Source organism: Bos taurus, chromosome 16, assembly GCF_002263795.3.
Source record: "Bos taurus isolate L1 Dominette 01449 registration number 42190680 breed Hereford chromosome 16, ARS-UCD2.0, whole genome shotgun sequence".
NCBI classification, from domain to species: domain Eukaryota; kingdom Metazoa; phylum Chordata; class Mammalia; order Artiodactyla; family Bovidae; genus Bos; species Bos taurus.
The window spans coordinates 45703520-45719312 of NC_037343.1; the positions used below are offsets into that span (position 1 = coordinate 45703520).

The window sequence follows — 15793 nt, forward strand, 5'->3', positions numbered from 1 at the left end:
TTCAGTCCATTAGTGAGTCCTGGGTCCATTGACTTCTCTCCATCTCAACAGCCACCATGCCAGCCCAGGCTGCCATCACTTCTTCCTTCCCAGATGCCTGGACTCCTGCATTAGCCTCCTGCTGATGGCAACCTCAGAACACCCGAGACCTACCTGTCCCTGCTGGGATGGTGTCGGGGGGCCACACTTGGGAGCCCCCACAGGACACAGATGGGAGTGTGTTCCCCGGGAGAGCCTTCCTCCTTAAGTTGGGAAGGATTACCCCTCTGCTGCTTCCTGTGGTTTCTCTGCTTCTTTCTATGCTCCTACAATCCATTCTTCCACACACCCAGAATAATCTTTAATTTTTAAAAAAAGGTTTTTTGTTCTCTGTTTGGCGGTGGTGGGTCTCAGTTGTGGCACGTGGGTCTGCGTTGTGTCATGGGGGATCTTTTGTTGCAGCGTGTGGACTCTCTGATTGTGGCTCACAGGCTCAGTAGTTGCGGCACGCAGGCTTAGTTGCCCTACGGCATGTGGGATCTTAGTTCCCCGACCAGGGCTTGAACCCACGTCCCCTGGATTTCAAGGTGGATTCTTAACCATTAGACTTCCAAGGAAGTCCCCACCCAGAATCATCTTTCAAAGACATAATTTTGGTCAGGCTGCTGCTGCTACTGCTGCTAAGTCACTTCAGTCGTGTCTGACTCTGTGTGACCCCATAGACAGCAGCCCACCAGGCTCCCCCGTCCCTGGGATTCTCCAGGCAAGAACACTGGAGTGGGTGGCCATTTCCTTCTCCAATGCATGAAAGTGAAAAGTGAAAGTGAAGTCGCTCAGTCGTGTCCGACTCTTTGCGACCCCAGGGACTGCAGCCCACCAGGCTCCTCCGTCCATGGGATTTTCCAGGCAAGAGGACTAGAGTGGGGTGCCATTGCCTTCTCCCCACTTAAAACAAGTGGCTTCCATTGCAGATAAAACCAAATCAGACTCCTTCTTATGACTCAGAAGGTGGGACATGATCTGGACCCTGCCATCTTCTCCACCCTAGCTGTCTCCCACCTTTGTATTTCTCCAACTTACCCAACCTGTTCCTGCCTCAGGGCCTTTGCACCTCCTTTGCCCACAGTCCGGAGGCTTTTCTCCTACTCTTCCCAGGTCTGGGAGCATCTCATCATTCAGGTTCCAGCCTAATGCCCCAGCCTATGGGAGGCCTTCCCTCATCAGTCTGTCCAAAGGAACCTCCCTTACTGCATTACCATCTTCTAGTGTCCTGGTATCATTTTCTCCAGTTACCCTGGTTATGTCTTTGTTTCCTTTTTTTTTTTGTCTTCTACAATAGAACGTAAGTTCCAGGAGAGATGGAAGCTGGTCTGTTCTGATCTCTTTATGTCCAGGGTCATGGTCAGTGCCTGGACTGTTATAGTCTCTCAATACGTGTATGTTGAATGAATTGCTTAGAAAACACAGTGCACTCGCTCATCTTTTTTTTTTTTTTCCAAATGATGGGAGGAGAGAGGATATGCAGGGGGAACATGGTTTTTTGTTTCGTTTTGTTTTTTGGCTGTGCTGGGTCTTCATTACTGCGTGGGCTTTTTCTAGTTGCCGTGAGAGGGGGCTGCTCTTCCTTGTGATGGGTGGGCTTCTCATTGTGGCAACTTCTCTTATTGCAGACCACGGGCTCTAAGAGTTTCAGTTGTTCCAGCACTCAAGCTTCAGTAGTTGTGGCTCCCAGGCCCAAGAGCACAGGCTCAGTAGTTGTGGTGCGTGGGCTTATTTGCTCCTTGGCATGTGGAATCTTCCAGGATCAGGGATTGAACCAAGTCTCCTGCATTGGCAGGCAGATTCTTTACCACTGAGGGAAGCCCTGCTCATCTCATTTTGAACTTCATTTTGCCTTTGGTGCCTCCAAGGACACCAGGAGAGAGTGCCAAAGAATTGATGCCTTAGAACTGTGGTGTTGGAGAAGACTCTTGAGAGTCCCTTGGACAGCAAGGAGATCAAACTAGTCAATCCTAAAGAAGATCAGTCCTGAATATTCATTGGAAGGACAGATGTTGAAACTGAAGTTCCAATACTTTGGCCACCTGATGGGAAGAACTGACTCACTGGAAAAGACCCTGATGCTGGGAAAGATTGAACACAGAGGACGAGATGGTTGGATGGCATCATGGACGTGAGTTTGAGCAAGTTCCAGAAGTTGGTGATGGACAGGGAAGCCTGGTGTGCTGCAGTCCATGGGGTCGCAAGGATTTGGACACGACTGAGCGACTGAACTGAAGTGACTGACTCCAAGGACTCCAGCATGGGGCTGTCTGAAAGTCCCAAAACAAGTCTTCTTGTTGCTGGCAGCGGGGGTTGGCTGGGAGGGGAGTGTCCTTCGTCTTCTCCTGAGCCTGGGCTGCCCCTTCCTAAGTCTCAAGCCCTCTTTCATTGCTGCTTCACTTCGGCTCAGTGGCCTGACTTGGTTGTCTCCCTCCTGACCTTGGAACGTTCCTGGAATCTCACAGGAGGGAGTTTCCGTGCCTGTGTCTTCTGCAGCCAGTGATGGAAGGGGAGCAAGAACCGTATTCTTGGTCAGGGTCAAGTCCCTCCATCCGTGCTGCCTGGGCACGTGCAGCAGGCCTTTGGGCGGGGGCAATTTGCACCCCCTGTGCCCCCTTCTCCCACACTACTTCCTCAGGTGGCCTGGCTTGTGCTCACAAGCCTCTGAGGCCTTCTTGTCAGCAAGGGCAGTTTGGTTCTCCTTTCAAGTATCCTTCATTTAAGATCAGCTCCAATTTCCCTGAGCCTCTGGGAGACCCAGGGCAGAGGTCCTCAAGCAATCAGCATCATCCCCCAAGCCAGGGTGTGGCTTGTTTGCGTGACCGACTCCTTCCTGACTGAGAGTTCCGTGGGGTCAAGGTCAGGGTTAGGGGTCTTAGCCTCTATTCCAGGTGCATACCAGTTCCTGGCAAACTGCTTGATGAATGAATGAGTGCAAAAGCCAGGGCTGTTTTACAGAGTGACATGTTTCCATTTGGGCCTCAAAAGAGGATGTCCAAATGGGACCCCCCTCTTTGTGGTTAGGGGTAGAACAGGGTGGGTCCCCTGGGTCTCAAGACTGTCTGAGCCTCCCTGGGCCCAAGATGCAGGATGCTAGGGGAGCCTGAGCCACTGGGAGACATAGTGGCCTAGGCAGACTCTCCTGCAAGCTGGCTGCTCTGAGGACCCAGAGATGCTCTGGGTCCAGGAGAATTGCCTGTGAGACTTAAACAGCAATGGACCCCTCTCCCTAGTCCCCTACCCGCTGCCGAGGACAGAAAGAGCAAGGCCTCACTCATGAGAAGCTTCATGAATTGAGCCAGTGAGCCTAAAGCTTCCTGGACCTGCCCTCCTCTCAGTCCCTCTGCCATCTGGCTGGTGGTTTTTAGAGATGCAGAAGAGGGGGCTCAAGAGGTCAACCCCTGGGCTCAAGCCAGCAGATGGTAACTGGCTGATCTGGGATGCGTGATGTGACTGCTCCAGCGCCCCGGGGTTTGCCAGGTCCTGGCCTGGGACACCATCCAGAGGGCACACAAAGGCCGGTCTTTTTTTTTTTTTTCCGGAGGGGTCAGATAACTCAGGACAGACAAGGTCTAGGTCCTCAGCCAGGCAAGAACCAGGTACAGGAAGTGGCATCTATTTATAGGTCAGGCCAGTGCCGTTCCAGCAGCAGGTGATAAGTGGGTAGGTCAATAACACGCTGCCCCCTCCCCCTCTCTAGCCAGCAGAGGTTGGGGGCTGCATTAGCGACAAGCAGCCCTGAGCTTTGATAGGCTGGCCCAGCCTGGCTGACGTCCAGATGGCTGTGCTCCAGCCCCAGGAGGGCTGCTGGGAGCCTGGGAGCAGCAGGACCGAGTGGGAGCCAGCCAGGCCGCCCGTGGGGGAAGGGCCAGCAGGGGAGGCCGCCAGGGGCAGCAGCCCTGGCTCCCTGGGTGTTTGTGGTGAAGAGGTTGCTGTATTCAAGTGGAAGCTGAGCCGGTGAGCCCAGCCCTGCAGCAGGGCGTTCTGCTCTGATGGGCTTTGTGGGGAGATGGAGAGAGAAGAATGTTCCTGTCAGCTCGGGAGCCCCAGGTTGGGGGTATGGTGGGGGCGAGGCAGACGTCTAGGGTGGCCAGAGGTTCAAGCTGGACCACCCCAGGTGAACCAGGCCCCTGGCACAGACCAGTTCTACTCCTGACTTGGGGACCCCCGCCCCCACTTCTCTTCCCCCCAACCCCTAGCTCCACAGGGAGCTGTCTCTTTCTCTCTCTCTCTCCCCTTTTGTAGTCACCTTGGCTTCAGATGACATGGAGTGGGACTCTTCACCCTCACCACCCACCTCCTCCTCTGCCTCTCTGTCCAGCATCTGGGCCAGATGGACAGGTCATCCCTGGGACTAATGGTATCTGGGAAGCGTAGGTCGAGAGGTCACACCAGCACCAGCCCAGGGAACAGAAAACCGTGAGCAGATTCGAGTAGATATCCACCCCCTTTCTGTGACATGCCAGGCACTTTTCGAGCCCCAGGGGGCACATGGTGACCAAAAAAGACACAGACTGTGTCCTCCTGGACCCACAGGCCAGTGGGGAGGTAGTGATGACCAGAGGTCAAGGGCAGGTTGACCAGACAGGGACACCAAGCTACGTGGACGATGATGAGCCCCGCCAGAGCGAGAGGGAGAAGGCCAGAGGCATGGGAAGAGCACACGGGGGGCGGGGCACCGTCCCCCAAAATGGAAGGAAACCTCGTGCCTGCACCTTCTGGCCACGGGGTGGCTGGAATCACCGATGTATAAAAGGAGTTTGTGCGGATTAGTCTCAGTTTGACGCCCCCTCCCCGGTGGCCTGCTGGGTCTTCTCCCTCTCTCTCTGACCTGCTCTGTGTCCCAGGGGACTGGCCCTGTGGCCTGCATGGCCTGGGCTCTCTTGTTCTTGTGACTTCTGCTTGGCTTGGGCCATGGGAGAGAGCTGCTCTGTGGCCCCACACCAGATGTAGCTCCTGTCTGGACTCCTCCACCCACCATGCTCTCACCAGCTCCCATCACCCTTCAGGTGGAGACTGGTTAGAGCTTCCTGCTATGGCCAGTCCTGGGTGTGCCCACCTGGCTTGCAGGTTGACTAAATAGTCCTCCGTCAAGTTCTCTTCAAAACCCAGCCCACCTCACCTGTGCCCCCGTCTCACTGACGTTCTAATAGCTGATCTAGGACTCACTTCTTCACAGCGCAGGAAACTGAGGTCCAGAGAAATGACACAACGTGCCCCAGGTCACCCTCCTCGCCCGCTGACCCAGAGCCCAGCGCTCCAGGGCCCCTGTGGCCTCTGCGGACAGGCGGCCTTCTCTCTTACCTGGGCAGTAGCAGCGCAGCACGCCGGGCTGAATCAAGGACGCAGGCACCGAGATCTGGTCAAACAGGCAGCTGTAATTATTGCTGGCTTCTTGCCAAGGGCCTGTGATGAGAACCTTCACTCCTCCCTGGAGGGAACAGAGGCCGGCAGGGGGCGGGGGTCAGCCACCGGGGGACAGGGGCCTCCGTGGTTGCACGGCTCAGATGGCGGGCCACACCCCCAGCCCACGTGCTTGTGGAACATGCAGGCTCCCCATTCCCATAAGCCCTACTTTATTTGTTTCTAAACTTTTGTTTTGTGTTGGGGTCTAGCCGATTAACAATGCTGTGATAGTTTCAGGCGCACAGCAAAGGGACTCAGCCATACACATACATGGACCCCTTCTCCCCCAAACTCCCCTCCCATCAGGCTGCCACTTGACACTAAGCAGAGTTCCCAGTGCTACATAATAAGACCTTGTTATCCATTTTAAATGATACAGATGAACTTATTTACAAAACAGAAACAGACTCACAGACTTAGAGATCTAACCTATGGTTGCCAGGGGGCGTGAATAGGGGGAAGGGCGAGTTAGGGGGTTTGGAATCCACATAAAGCCCACATTTGAGAACCACTGTCTCAGGACTGTGGCAGGGAGAAAGGCCCCAGTTCTCCTCCCCCTGGTGTGCAGGGGCCCCAAGACGCCCTTTGCCTTTCACAGCTGGCATCCCGCAGGGGATGGCAGTTCTGACCCCTGACCCCCTCCCGGAAGTGGAACTTCCAGCTCTAGCCAGAAGGGAGCACGGTCTGTTAAACCGTTCCCCTCAGGATGCACCTGAGAAACTGGCTGGGGGCACCTGTGGAAGGCAGTGGAGGGGAGGGAGGGGCGTTCTCTTTCATCCACTTGTGGACAGACTGTGGGAACTCTGAGCTGTGGAAACAGGCCTGGGCATCTCAGTGGCCCCCCCAGGGAGTGGACATGGTGGTGGCGAGGATGAGGGGAGACCCAGGAGGCCCAGGGTGTGGGGAGAGCCAGGGAGGCGGATGCAGATGGCGATGGGAAAGATATTGGAAGGAGCGCTCCGAATGGGAGGGGCTCAGAGGTCGCTCTGGGCTGGACGGCAGGCTTCCTGCTGGGGGCTGGGGACTGGGTGAGACTGTGCATGGCCTCCTGACTATGGGTTGAGCCACGGAGGGCACCCCTCTGTGCCGCCTGCACAGCCTGCAGCCCCCTGACTGTGTGTGCACATCGTACACGCAGCCCTGATGTGCTTGCAGCCTGGCTGAGCGGCAGCTGCTCTCACAGGGCGGGGGTGGGGCAGGGGGAGGGAGGAAGGGGGATGGCGGAGGGTGGCTCAGATGACCTTGCTCAGCTCCAGAGGAGAGGGCCCCAGAGGCGCCCAGGCGCAGGAGGGTGCAGGAAAGGGATCAGCACTCCCTGACCGCCTGCTGGAACCAGCCAGGGCAGCCACTCAGGGTGGTCTGATGTCTCGGTGCCCTGGGCAGTCCTGTTTTATTGTTTGAGCTTAGTGATTAATAGCACACTGTCCTGCCTGATGTGGGCAACACGGTGTAGGTGCCCCACTCAGGGCTCAGATTGCGGTCACTGAGTCGGGGAGGCTTGCCCTGGGGGTGCAGAGGGTGAGGTGGCTGGCCTCTAGGGCTCCCCCGGCTCTCCTAGGGTAGGCGAACCCAGGCTCCAGCCGTCTTGCCCAGCAGGGGGCCAAGAGCTGCCCAGGACGGGGTGGAGGGCACCACCTAGTGTCCAGGCAGGAGAAGTCAGGAGGCACCCCTGCTGGAGACCTGGGTGCTGGAGGGCCGGTGAGGAGCGCCTCACTTCTCCAGGCCAGAGAGGCGGGTGAGGAGCCCCTCACTTCTCCAGGCCAGAGAGGCCAGACCCCAGCTCTCCTGCTGCTCCGAATGCCAGCGAGACACTCTCTACTGCTGCTCCGAATGCCAGCGAGACACTCTCTCCTGCTCACAGACCCGTTCTTGGGCGACCTGTCCTTGGTACTGGCCCATCCATGCTCCCAGCCTCAACACGGCACTTGCTTTGGAGGCTCCCCACAAGGTTTCTGGAAGCAGACCTGGTGCAGGACTGGCCTTGGGCGTCCGTAGTGAGAGGCTTAGAGGTGGGTCCCCCATGGGCCAGCACAGAAAGGAGATTCCCCCCTGGAAGGGGCTCTCCCAGACTGGAAGGGGCTCTCCGAGACTGGAAGGCATTTTCCGTGTGATCTTAGATGGGCCTTCCTTCCTCTACCTGGAATGGCTAGGAAAATCAGCTTCCTGCTAGACAACCAAAGTTTAGAGGGCAGTAGAGAGACCTCCAGAGAAGGCAATGGAACCCCACTCCAGTACTCTTGCCTGGAAAATCCCATGGACGGAGGAGCCTGGTAGGCTGCAGTCCATGGGGTCGCTAAGGGTCGGACTCGACTGAGCGACTTCACTTTCACTTTTCACTTTCATGTATTGGAGAAGGAAATGGCAACCCACTCCAGTGTTCTTGCCTGGGGAATCCCAGGGACGGGGGAGCCTGGTGGGCTGCCGTTTATGGGGTCGCACAGAGTCGGACATGACTGAAGTGACTTAGCAGCAGCAGCAGCAGAGAGACCTCAGGACCAAGAGCCAAAAGCACGAGGCCTGCCCCTGCCCTCCAGTAGCTGTGTGTCCTCAGGCAAGTGGCCCACCCTCTCTGGGTGGCATTTGAACTCTAGGCACGCTCTGGCCTTAACTGTCTTTGGTTCTGACATATAGCCCCAAGGAGAGGTTTGGAGTTCTGTCAGTGGGGCGGGGCTGGGGCCACATCCATGGGTCCCTGGGGCTGGGAGTGGGTGCCTGCCTGGGAGTTGTGCCACATGACTCGGGAGAACCTAACTTTGGGGTGCCTGGGAGCACCTGAGACCAGGTCGGGGTACAGTGGTCCCTGGATCCTGGGTAGTGGAAGTGCAGTGGCTTCAAGAGGCCACAGACAGTTACTCTGTGAGAAAAAAGAAAAAAAAAAACAAAACACAACAATAACCCCAATCAGTAGCTGCTAGCATGAAGCCAGGGCTGCTGTGAGGAACAAAGGACTGCAGAGATTACTGGAGAACATCAGGCCCTTCTCCATGGAAACTGCCACGGGAGGGGCTCAGCATCCATCCCGTTCAGGAGGGGGTTTCCATGGCAACATCGCCTGGCTGAGCTGAATCACTGTGACGCGGGCACCTGATGGCTCTAATTGCAGACTCCTGTGCCTGGTGCGGCAGGAGCGTCAGTGGAGGGAGATGACGCAGAAGGGCTTGGGGGAGGAGAGGCAGCAACACATGCTACCTGCAGTCTCTGTGCCCCTGGAGCCCTGAGATAAAGGCTCTGGATTTCTGATGCACCTAGGGAGGGTCCTGGAGCCTGGGGGAATGTGTGTGTGTGTGTGTGTGTGTTAGGTGAACAGGTGGACACGGCAGAGGGGAAACGGGAGCAACCTGTGTGGAGGCGGAGGGACACTCCCAGAAGAGAGAGCAAGATAGCCCTAGCCTTAGCATCCCTGTGAAGTAGATGCCTATGCACACTCAAATTTTAGAGCCGGGTGAGGGCACTGAGCCACTGACCTCATATTTACAGGTGGGGAAGCATCCCCAGGCCTAGGTCTTGCTACAGAGCCCTCCACAAGCTTGGCAGAGCCTGACTAGAATGGGGCTCCTGACACAGGTGGAAGCGGGCTTCTTCCTGGTGGAGAAGGGGTGAGGGCGAGGGGAACCCTGCTAGCTGATGGGGGGTGCTCTGATGGGAGGAGGGAAGGGGCACGGGGGGAAGATGCTGTCTCCTGCAGGAGAACCCAGGAGGGGCAGTCCCTGTTGCTGGACCCGGCAGAGAGAGGAAGTGGCTGCAGATCCACTGGGGCCTCTGCAAAAGGCCTCCCCAAGCCACCACATCGGGCTCCAAAGGGCCTGGCTGGGTGGCATCTGCCCATTTCCCAAATCAAATTGAGTCTGAGCTGCTTTTGTTTCTGGGTAGCTGGAAGCAGCGAGAGCTTCTGCAAAAGCAGGCTGGCTGCTGCCTCCCGGAGGGGCTTCCCTGGTGGCTCAGACAGTAAAGAATCTGCCTGCAATGCAGGAGACCAGGCACCTGGGCCGTCATTCCTTTCCTGTTCCCGTGCCGCCCTCTCGTGGCAAGCTGCTGAACTGACCTTCTCCGAGATAAACAGTTCAGGGATCCGCAGGTCAGCGATTGGATGGATACTGGAAGGAGAGGGCCAGGCTAGCCAAGGGCCCCTGACCAGTGCCCATGGGTCCCAGGGCCTTGGGGTGTGTAGTCAGCTCACAGGCCAACCGCAGGGGTAAAAACCTTCGCTTCCTTGGGCTCCATGGAGACTCAGCATCCTGAGGACCAGATCCCAAGGCTGTGGACTTGGGCCTTGAGGCCACCCTGCTCAGCAGGACACTGAGGCCCGGAAGGCAGGCTTCAGAGTCAGGCCCAGGAGGCAGCACCCCAACTCCCAGCTCTGACCTCCCCACGCCCCAGTCCCAGGGCTCCCTCTTGGCTTCTCTGAATTGCAGTCTTAAGCCCTGTGGCGGGGGGAGGGGGACAGCTGCTGGGCTGAGCTGACCTATCTCTCCAGAGGGACAGGGTCACACTGAGCCACACCAAGGGAAAACTGAGTCAGAATCTTGCAGAGTCTTAGAGCGACCGCGGGGACTGGGGGCTCCCATGGGTGAGGGTGCCCATGGATGTGGATGGAAGAGGCAGGTGCTGCTGGAGCTGTTCACTGAGTCCTGACAACACCCCAGTAAGGAAGACAGGAAAGCAAGTCACCACCGGCCAGCCAGCAGGGGACAGGATTTGAATTTGGACTGTGCGCTCCCCTATGCTCCTCACCACATAGGGGAGCCACCTCTGGACACCTGAGCTTTGACGCGCCTGTTGCCTGTGGACCCAGAGCTGCTCTGATACGTGCTGAATCTCTGGGAAGCTCCTGTTCAAGGTGGGGTCACAACCTGGGCTGATGTGGCATCTGAGAGCCGGGACATTCGTGCACAGTGGACACCCTCTGCCACGACCACGGCCACGGCAGGAGGACACGGAGAGGAGCCTGGGCCATGAGCTGCGAGGGCCACAGAGTAATAACCAGTAACATAATAATAAACTACTGATTACTTGCTACGGGCCAAAGACTTTACCAAGCCCTTCTAGCACCTTGCCTCACCCCGAGGCAGGCACTGTTACCACCTCCACCTGATAGGTGAGGAAGCCACGTCACAGGGAGGGAGGGTCACAGCAGAGCCAGGACTGACACCCAGAAGTGGACCCCTGAGATGTGTCCTCCACTCTGGGCATCACTGGCCCCTTCACCAGGGCCCGGGGGAGCCTCAGAAGCAGAGATGGTCTCTCAGGAGAGTTTCATTTTTCAGGGAACCCCGTTAGCTCTGTCCCAGTGCAAGCATCATCACGGGAGCCCCTAACAGCGCCTGGGTCTGTTTAGCCAGCATCCCTGCCCTACCTGTGCTGGAAGATGTTTTTTTGGGGTGTGCATCACTGCCTTTTGGTGACCCCGTGAGCTTCAGGGTCTTTTAGGAGCACCATTCCTTCAGTGTCCTGGTAGCAGCCCCTACCCCGGCAGCTAGGCAACGTGTCAGTGGAGCCAAGGGAGCTGTGGGCAACCGCCTGCAGCCTGGGGAGAAAATGCCAATCTGGGCCCCAAGGTGCTGGGGCCCAAGCAACTGGCAGGTGGCCTGGGAGGGGGCATGGGCATGGCCTAGTGGGCAGCAGGGGGTTAGGGAAGGCTCGGGCCATCTGTCCCTTTCCTATGCCATTCTACTTCACAGGAAAAGCAAAGGTTCTTTCCTTCATCACCTGCACCAGCCTGGAAGACCTGGGTTTCCTGTGGTCCTGGGCTTTGGAGCAGTGATTCTCAACATCAGATCTCAGCCCCCAGAAACTGAGGACAGCTCCAAGGAGGGGGCTGAGGCCAACGGCGGGAAAGCCTGGGTCATGTAACATGCCTTTGATCTTGTTGAGGCTGGATATACCCCCAAATCTCACAGATGACTCTTCAGAAACTCTATCCTCCCTCTCAATTTGGTGGGAATTTGTTTTGTGAAACAAATCAAAAGCAATGGATACAGATGGTCTATGGTGGTGACGGTGGATTTTCAAATGGTTTTCCAGCAGCCCTAGGATGCTTTTTCAAAAAAAAAGACAAAGCAAAACAAAGCAAAACATGGATGGAATCTTAACACATCAGCCAGGTGACAGTGGTGACAGCAAACACTGAGCCTGGCCCAGCTAGGGCGGCCACCCGGCCTCCGAGGAGACCCCTGCTCCCGTGAGGACCGGGAACGCTCCTTGAGAGAGGCGGGGTATTTCTAGTGCCATGGGGACAGAGGGAGGGGACTTGGTCTGCACTGCCCAAAACTTCAAGGGGAGGGCAGCCACATGCAGACAAGCATCTCTTGCTGCATGCTGGCAGGTGGGCAGGTGGTGAGGCAGGTGGGACAGCTGAGGCAGGTGGGGAGGTTGGCAGGTGAGGCAGGTGGGTAGGTAGGGCAGATGAGGGGTGGTGACTGCAGTGGCAGCTTACCTCCGGGTAAGACCACTCCGGGGAGTAGTCGGTCACCATGAACACCCGTCCGCTCTGCTGCAGCATCCCCAGGGTGCCCGAGGCCGAGGCGGCCGAGACCACCTCAGCGACGTGCATGTAGGCCATGGTGCCAGCCCCGCCCTCGGCGCTGCTCAGCTGCAGGCCCCCTTGCTGGGGGCTACAGCAAGGGATGCACATCTCAGCCTGGGTGAAGGGGGCACGGGCCCCGTCCTCCGACTGCGAGAGTGCTGTGCCGTCCCCTGACACCAGCTGGTGCCCGTAGATGGTGCCGCCGCCCCCCTCCACAGAGATGAAGTCATTGATCAGGTCGGAGAACTGGTTGCTGAAGGAGATGTCAAAGTGGTCCAGGCTGAGCTCCATGTTGGAGGCGTTGCCCAGGCCGGGCTGGGCCACGGGGTAGAGCCCCTGCACCACATTGCCCGGGAGGAGGGGAACGCCCCCGGCACTGCGGATCACCCCGGTGGGCTCTGGCTGCAGGTAGTGCTCAGAGCTACAGGCCTGCAGCTCCCCGGACTTGATCAGGCCCTCGCCCCCTTCGGCCACCTGTGAGGTCTCCATGGTGACCTCCCCTTCCGTCGCCATGGCCTGGAAATTGGCTTGAAACTGCATGAGGTGGAGGGAGGATGTGGACTCTATCCGTGTCTCCATGTGGCCGCTGCAGGAGCTGGTCTGTGACGAGGCCTCCGTTTTCACCGTGGGCATCACGAAGGTGCCCCCAGAGTCACTCAAGCTGCTGTGGGCATTCTGCTCAATGGGGAGGGGCTTGCTGGCGTCCTGCAGGAAGAAGCTTGGGGAAGGGGTCTGGTGGACATGGGGGCTGTGGCCCGTCTGGCTGAAGCTGGACGTGTAGTCCTTGTTGGAGTCTATTGCACTGAAGTCCATTTGCTCCAGCGTGGTGCTGGGGCTCAGGCCACCGCCCGACGGCAGGAGGCTGGAGCCGGCGGTCAGGGTGAGGGAGCTGGATGCTGCAGCCGTCGCGGATGAGGAGTAGGCTTCTTTGGCCATCTGCTGCTCAAAGGAGGTGTCCTCGGTCTTGATCTCCTTGGTCAGGACGGTGGTGAAGCCAAAGCCCCTCTCCACAGGTGGTGAGTGCCGGACGTTGGTGCTGACCATCTCGGTTTTCAGGCCTCCGCCCCCGTACGTCTGGCCCTGCTTTGGGTTATTGAGGAAACAATCGGGGTCAAAGTTCATGGTGGTTTCTGGAATCTTCCGGCCCCCGTCGAGGGTGGTGGAGAGGACGAGCTCTTCGGACACATTGGTGGGCAGCATGGATAGGCTCTCCGAGCTGCCCGTGGTGGGGAAGGCGAACTTGTGGCCGTCGGAACTCACGGCCAGGACGAGGCCCTGAGAGGCGTCAGGCGAGAGGAGGTGGTGGTTGGGGCCGGCGGTGGGGGACATGGTGTACACGGCCTCGTTGGTGACCTCGGACATGAACACCGTGGCGCTCTGGGACAAACTCCCCATCACGGACGCCACCGCCATGCTGGACACGCCCGTGACCACAGGGCTGTCCACCATGTCCGGGTCGCTGTTGAGCCCGCTGCTGATGGACACAGGGGAGCTCTGGGTGGTGTCGGGGACCTCCACCTGGTTGGTAGAGGAGACCTCCGTGCTGTTCTGGTGCAGCAGCACGGGCTTGGCCACCTTGCCGTTCCTCTTCTCTCGACTCGAGCCCTTGCCGTGGTGGCTGTGCTCCTGCTTGCCCTCCGACACGTCATTGTGCTGCACCTCCGCGTGGCCCCCGTACCCCCCCGCCCTCGGCTCCACCTTCGGCGAGATGATGCGGTGTTTGGCACTGTTACACTTGTGGTGCACGCTGCTGCCCGCTCCTGCGGAGATTGCAAGCACAACGCACACGCGCACACACACACAGGTACACATACACGCACACGCACCAGAGAGTCAGAGCGAGGGCTGCGGCGGGCCCCGTCCCTGAGCACTGGGGTCAGGCAGAGCCCAGCCTGGGAATCCAGGCAGCCCCTACTCCCCACCCGTCCCTGAGGCTGGCATGGGACAGACCCTCAGGGTGTTGGGCCAACTTACCCCACCTGGGTTCTCACATGCCCTCTGAAACCATCTTCCCAACCTGGGCTCTTTGTCCCAAATGGTCTTTTCAAATAGTAATTGAAGCGCCCCAGTGCATGGGTGGTCGGGAAGGAGGGGCTGGGGAGAATGTCATTCTCTAGGAAAATCCTTCCCACCCTTGGAAGCATTCACTCACTGGACTGGGCCTTGCTGGCCAGAGGGGCTCAGTCCGGGATACTGACCGGGGCCCTCCCCTCTCCCGCTAAACTTTCCATGACTGCCCAGCAAGCCCCTCTGGGACTGAAAGCCAGAGGTTGATGGTATGTGTGTGTGGCTGGGGAGGTGGGGGGGTGGGGGGGTGGGAGGTGGGGGTTGACTGGGAAGGAGGTGGAAAGCAATGAACTCTCCCTGGACTAGCTCTTAGGCCCCAGGACCAAAGAGGGTTCTAGACTTCACTCCAGAGGCAGAAAGGTTTTTGGGGCCACCACTGCCTGTTTAGCTAGCCTGAGCCTGTCCTTGGCTCTTTGTACGGTGAGATCCTTCTAAGACCTTAGCAAGGATGGAGCCTTAGCTCTCAGTTGAGTGGCAAAAAAGAAAGAGCCTCGGGCTCTGAGCATTTTGAGCAAGCTGCACTCAGGGCTCTACCCCCAGGCCTCCACTCCTGTGTAATTTTCATTCCATCTGATAAGGGTGACTCTGCTTTTGATGAAAGGGTGGATTCTTCCCTGATCTTGTTCCAGCCTCACTAAGATTCCTAAATGCATGAAGAGTTCTCGGAGAAGCAGCATGACCCTCTAATGGAAATAGCTAATTAAGGCAGCTAGGGAGTGAAGAACTACATTTCAAAGAGCAAATACCATTATCAGAAGCACAGACATTCAGGATGGGGGTGCAGGACACTGCGTTCTTGGAGGAGGCAGAGGTGAAAGCTAGAGGTTTAGCTTGAGCGGTCCTACTGACTCAAGGCTGACTCCCTGGAAAAGCCTCTGTTGGCCCAGTGCCTTGGGGACCTGGCTCCTGCCTCTGATGCCTGAGATCCTGAGGCCTGGAAGGCACCTGGGGCGGGTGGATGTGGACGGTGGCCCAACCCCACGCACTCCTGACTGTGCTGCTCACAGCACCTTCCAAAAGGAGGTGTTTATCTGGAGACTGTTCTCTCCTGCCCAAAGGAGGCTGCCCTGCCAACCTCGCCAGTCCCACCAGCCCCACCAGCTTCATCAACCCCACCAGGCCCACCAGCCCCACCAGCCCCACCAGCTCCACCAGCCTCACCAGCCTAGCCAGGCAAGATGAAGGAGAGTTACCGTGGGTGCTGTGGCCTGGCTCGTGGCTGACCCCTCTCCCCTCCTGGACGTCACACCCACTGCCTGGGAGCTCCCCTCGCCCGCATGCCCGCTGGCGGCCTGGCTCACCCAGGCTGCCGGTACAGAGGCAGTTGTGAGTCCGTGGCGGCGGCTTGGTCTGGTGGCTGTCGAGGATCTGCTGCACAAGCTGCTCCACCGAGAAGCCCGAGCTGCTGTTCCCGTTGCTGCACGTCCACTTGATGCCGTGGACTGTGGGGAGAGAGGCGGGCGAGGGGTGGTGAGGTCAGAGGCCACCTGTGCCTGGGGGAGGTCCTGGGAGGGATGGGGCCTGAGCCCTCCCGGAGCGTGGCCCCCTTTCTGCTGGCAGGCTGACTCCAAGCATCACAAAGCAATGCCCGTAGGAGGGGAGAAGGGAGGAAAGAGGGGGAAACCAGGCTGCCCCATCACAGCCCCTCCCTTGGGGAGCTCCGTGCCCTCTACCCCCACCCCCCACCCCTTCTCCCATCCTTGCTTCCTGTGGTGCCGTGCTGGGAGGGATCGCCCAGAGAGTCGCTTTGGTTTTGCAAAGCTCAAGTGGATCTGG

The 15793-nt window shown here is 58.2% G+C and overlaps 1 protein-coding gene across 4 annotated transcripts in view; it reads right to left on the reverse strand.

Annotated features, from left to right (window-relative positions):
* The window catches only part of CAMTA1 (calmodulin binding transcription activator 1), a 994006-nt gene that overhangs the window by 85210 nt on the left and 893003 nt on the right, over positions 1-15793 (reverse strand). For all 4 annotated transcript variants that reach the window (XM_059875731.1, XM_059875732.1, XM_059875734.1 and 1 more), the window contains 3 exons: positions 15319-15459; positions 11861-13710; positions 5326-5452 (listed from right to left, as the gene is read on the reverse strand). In XM_059875731.1, coding sequence (XP_059731714.1) covers positions 5326-5452; positions 11861-13710; positions 15319-15459 — 2118 coding nt within the window. The remainder of the gene's footprint in view (positions 1-5325; positions 5453-11860; positions 13711-15318; positions 15460-15793) is intronic.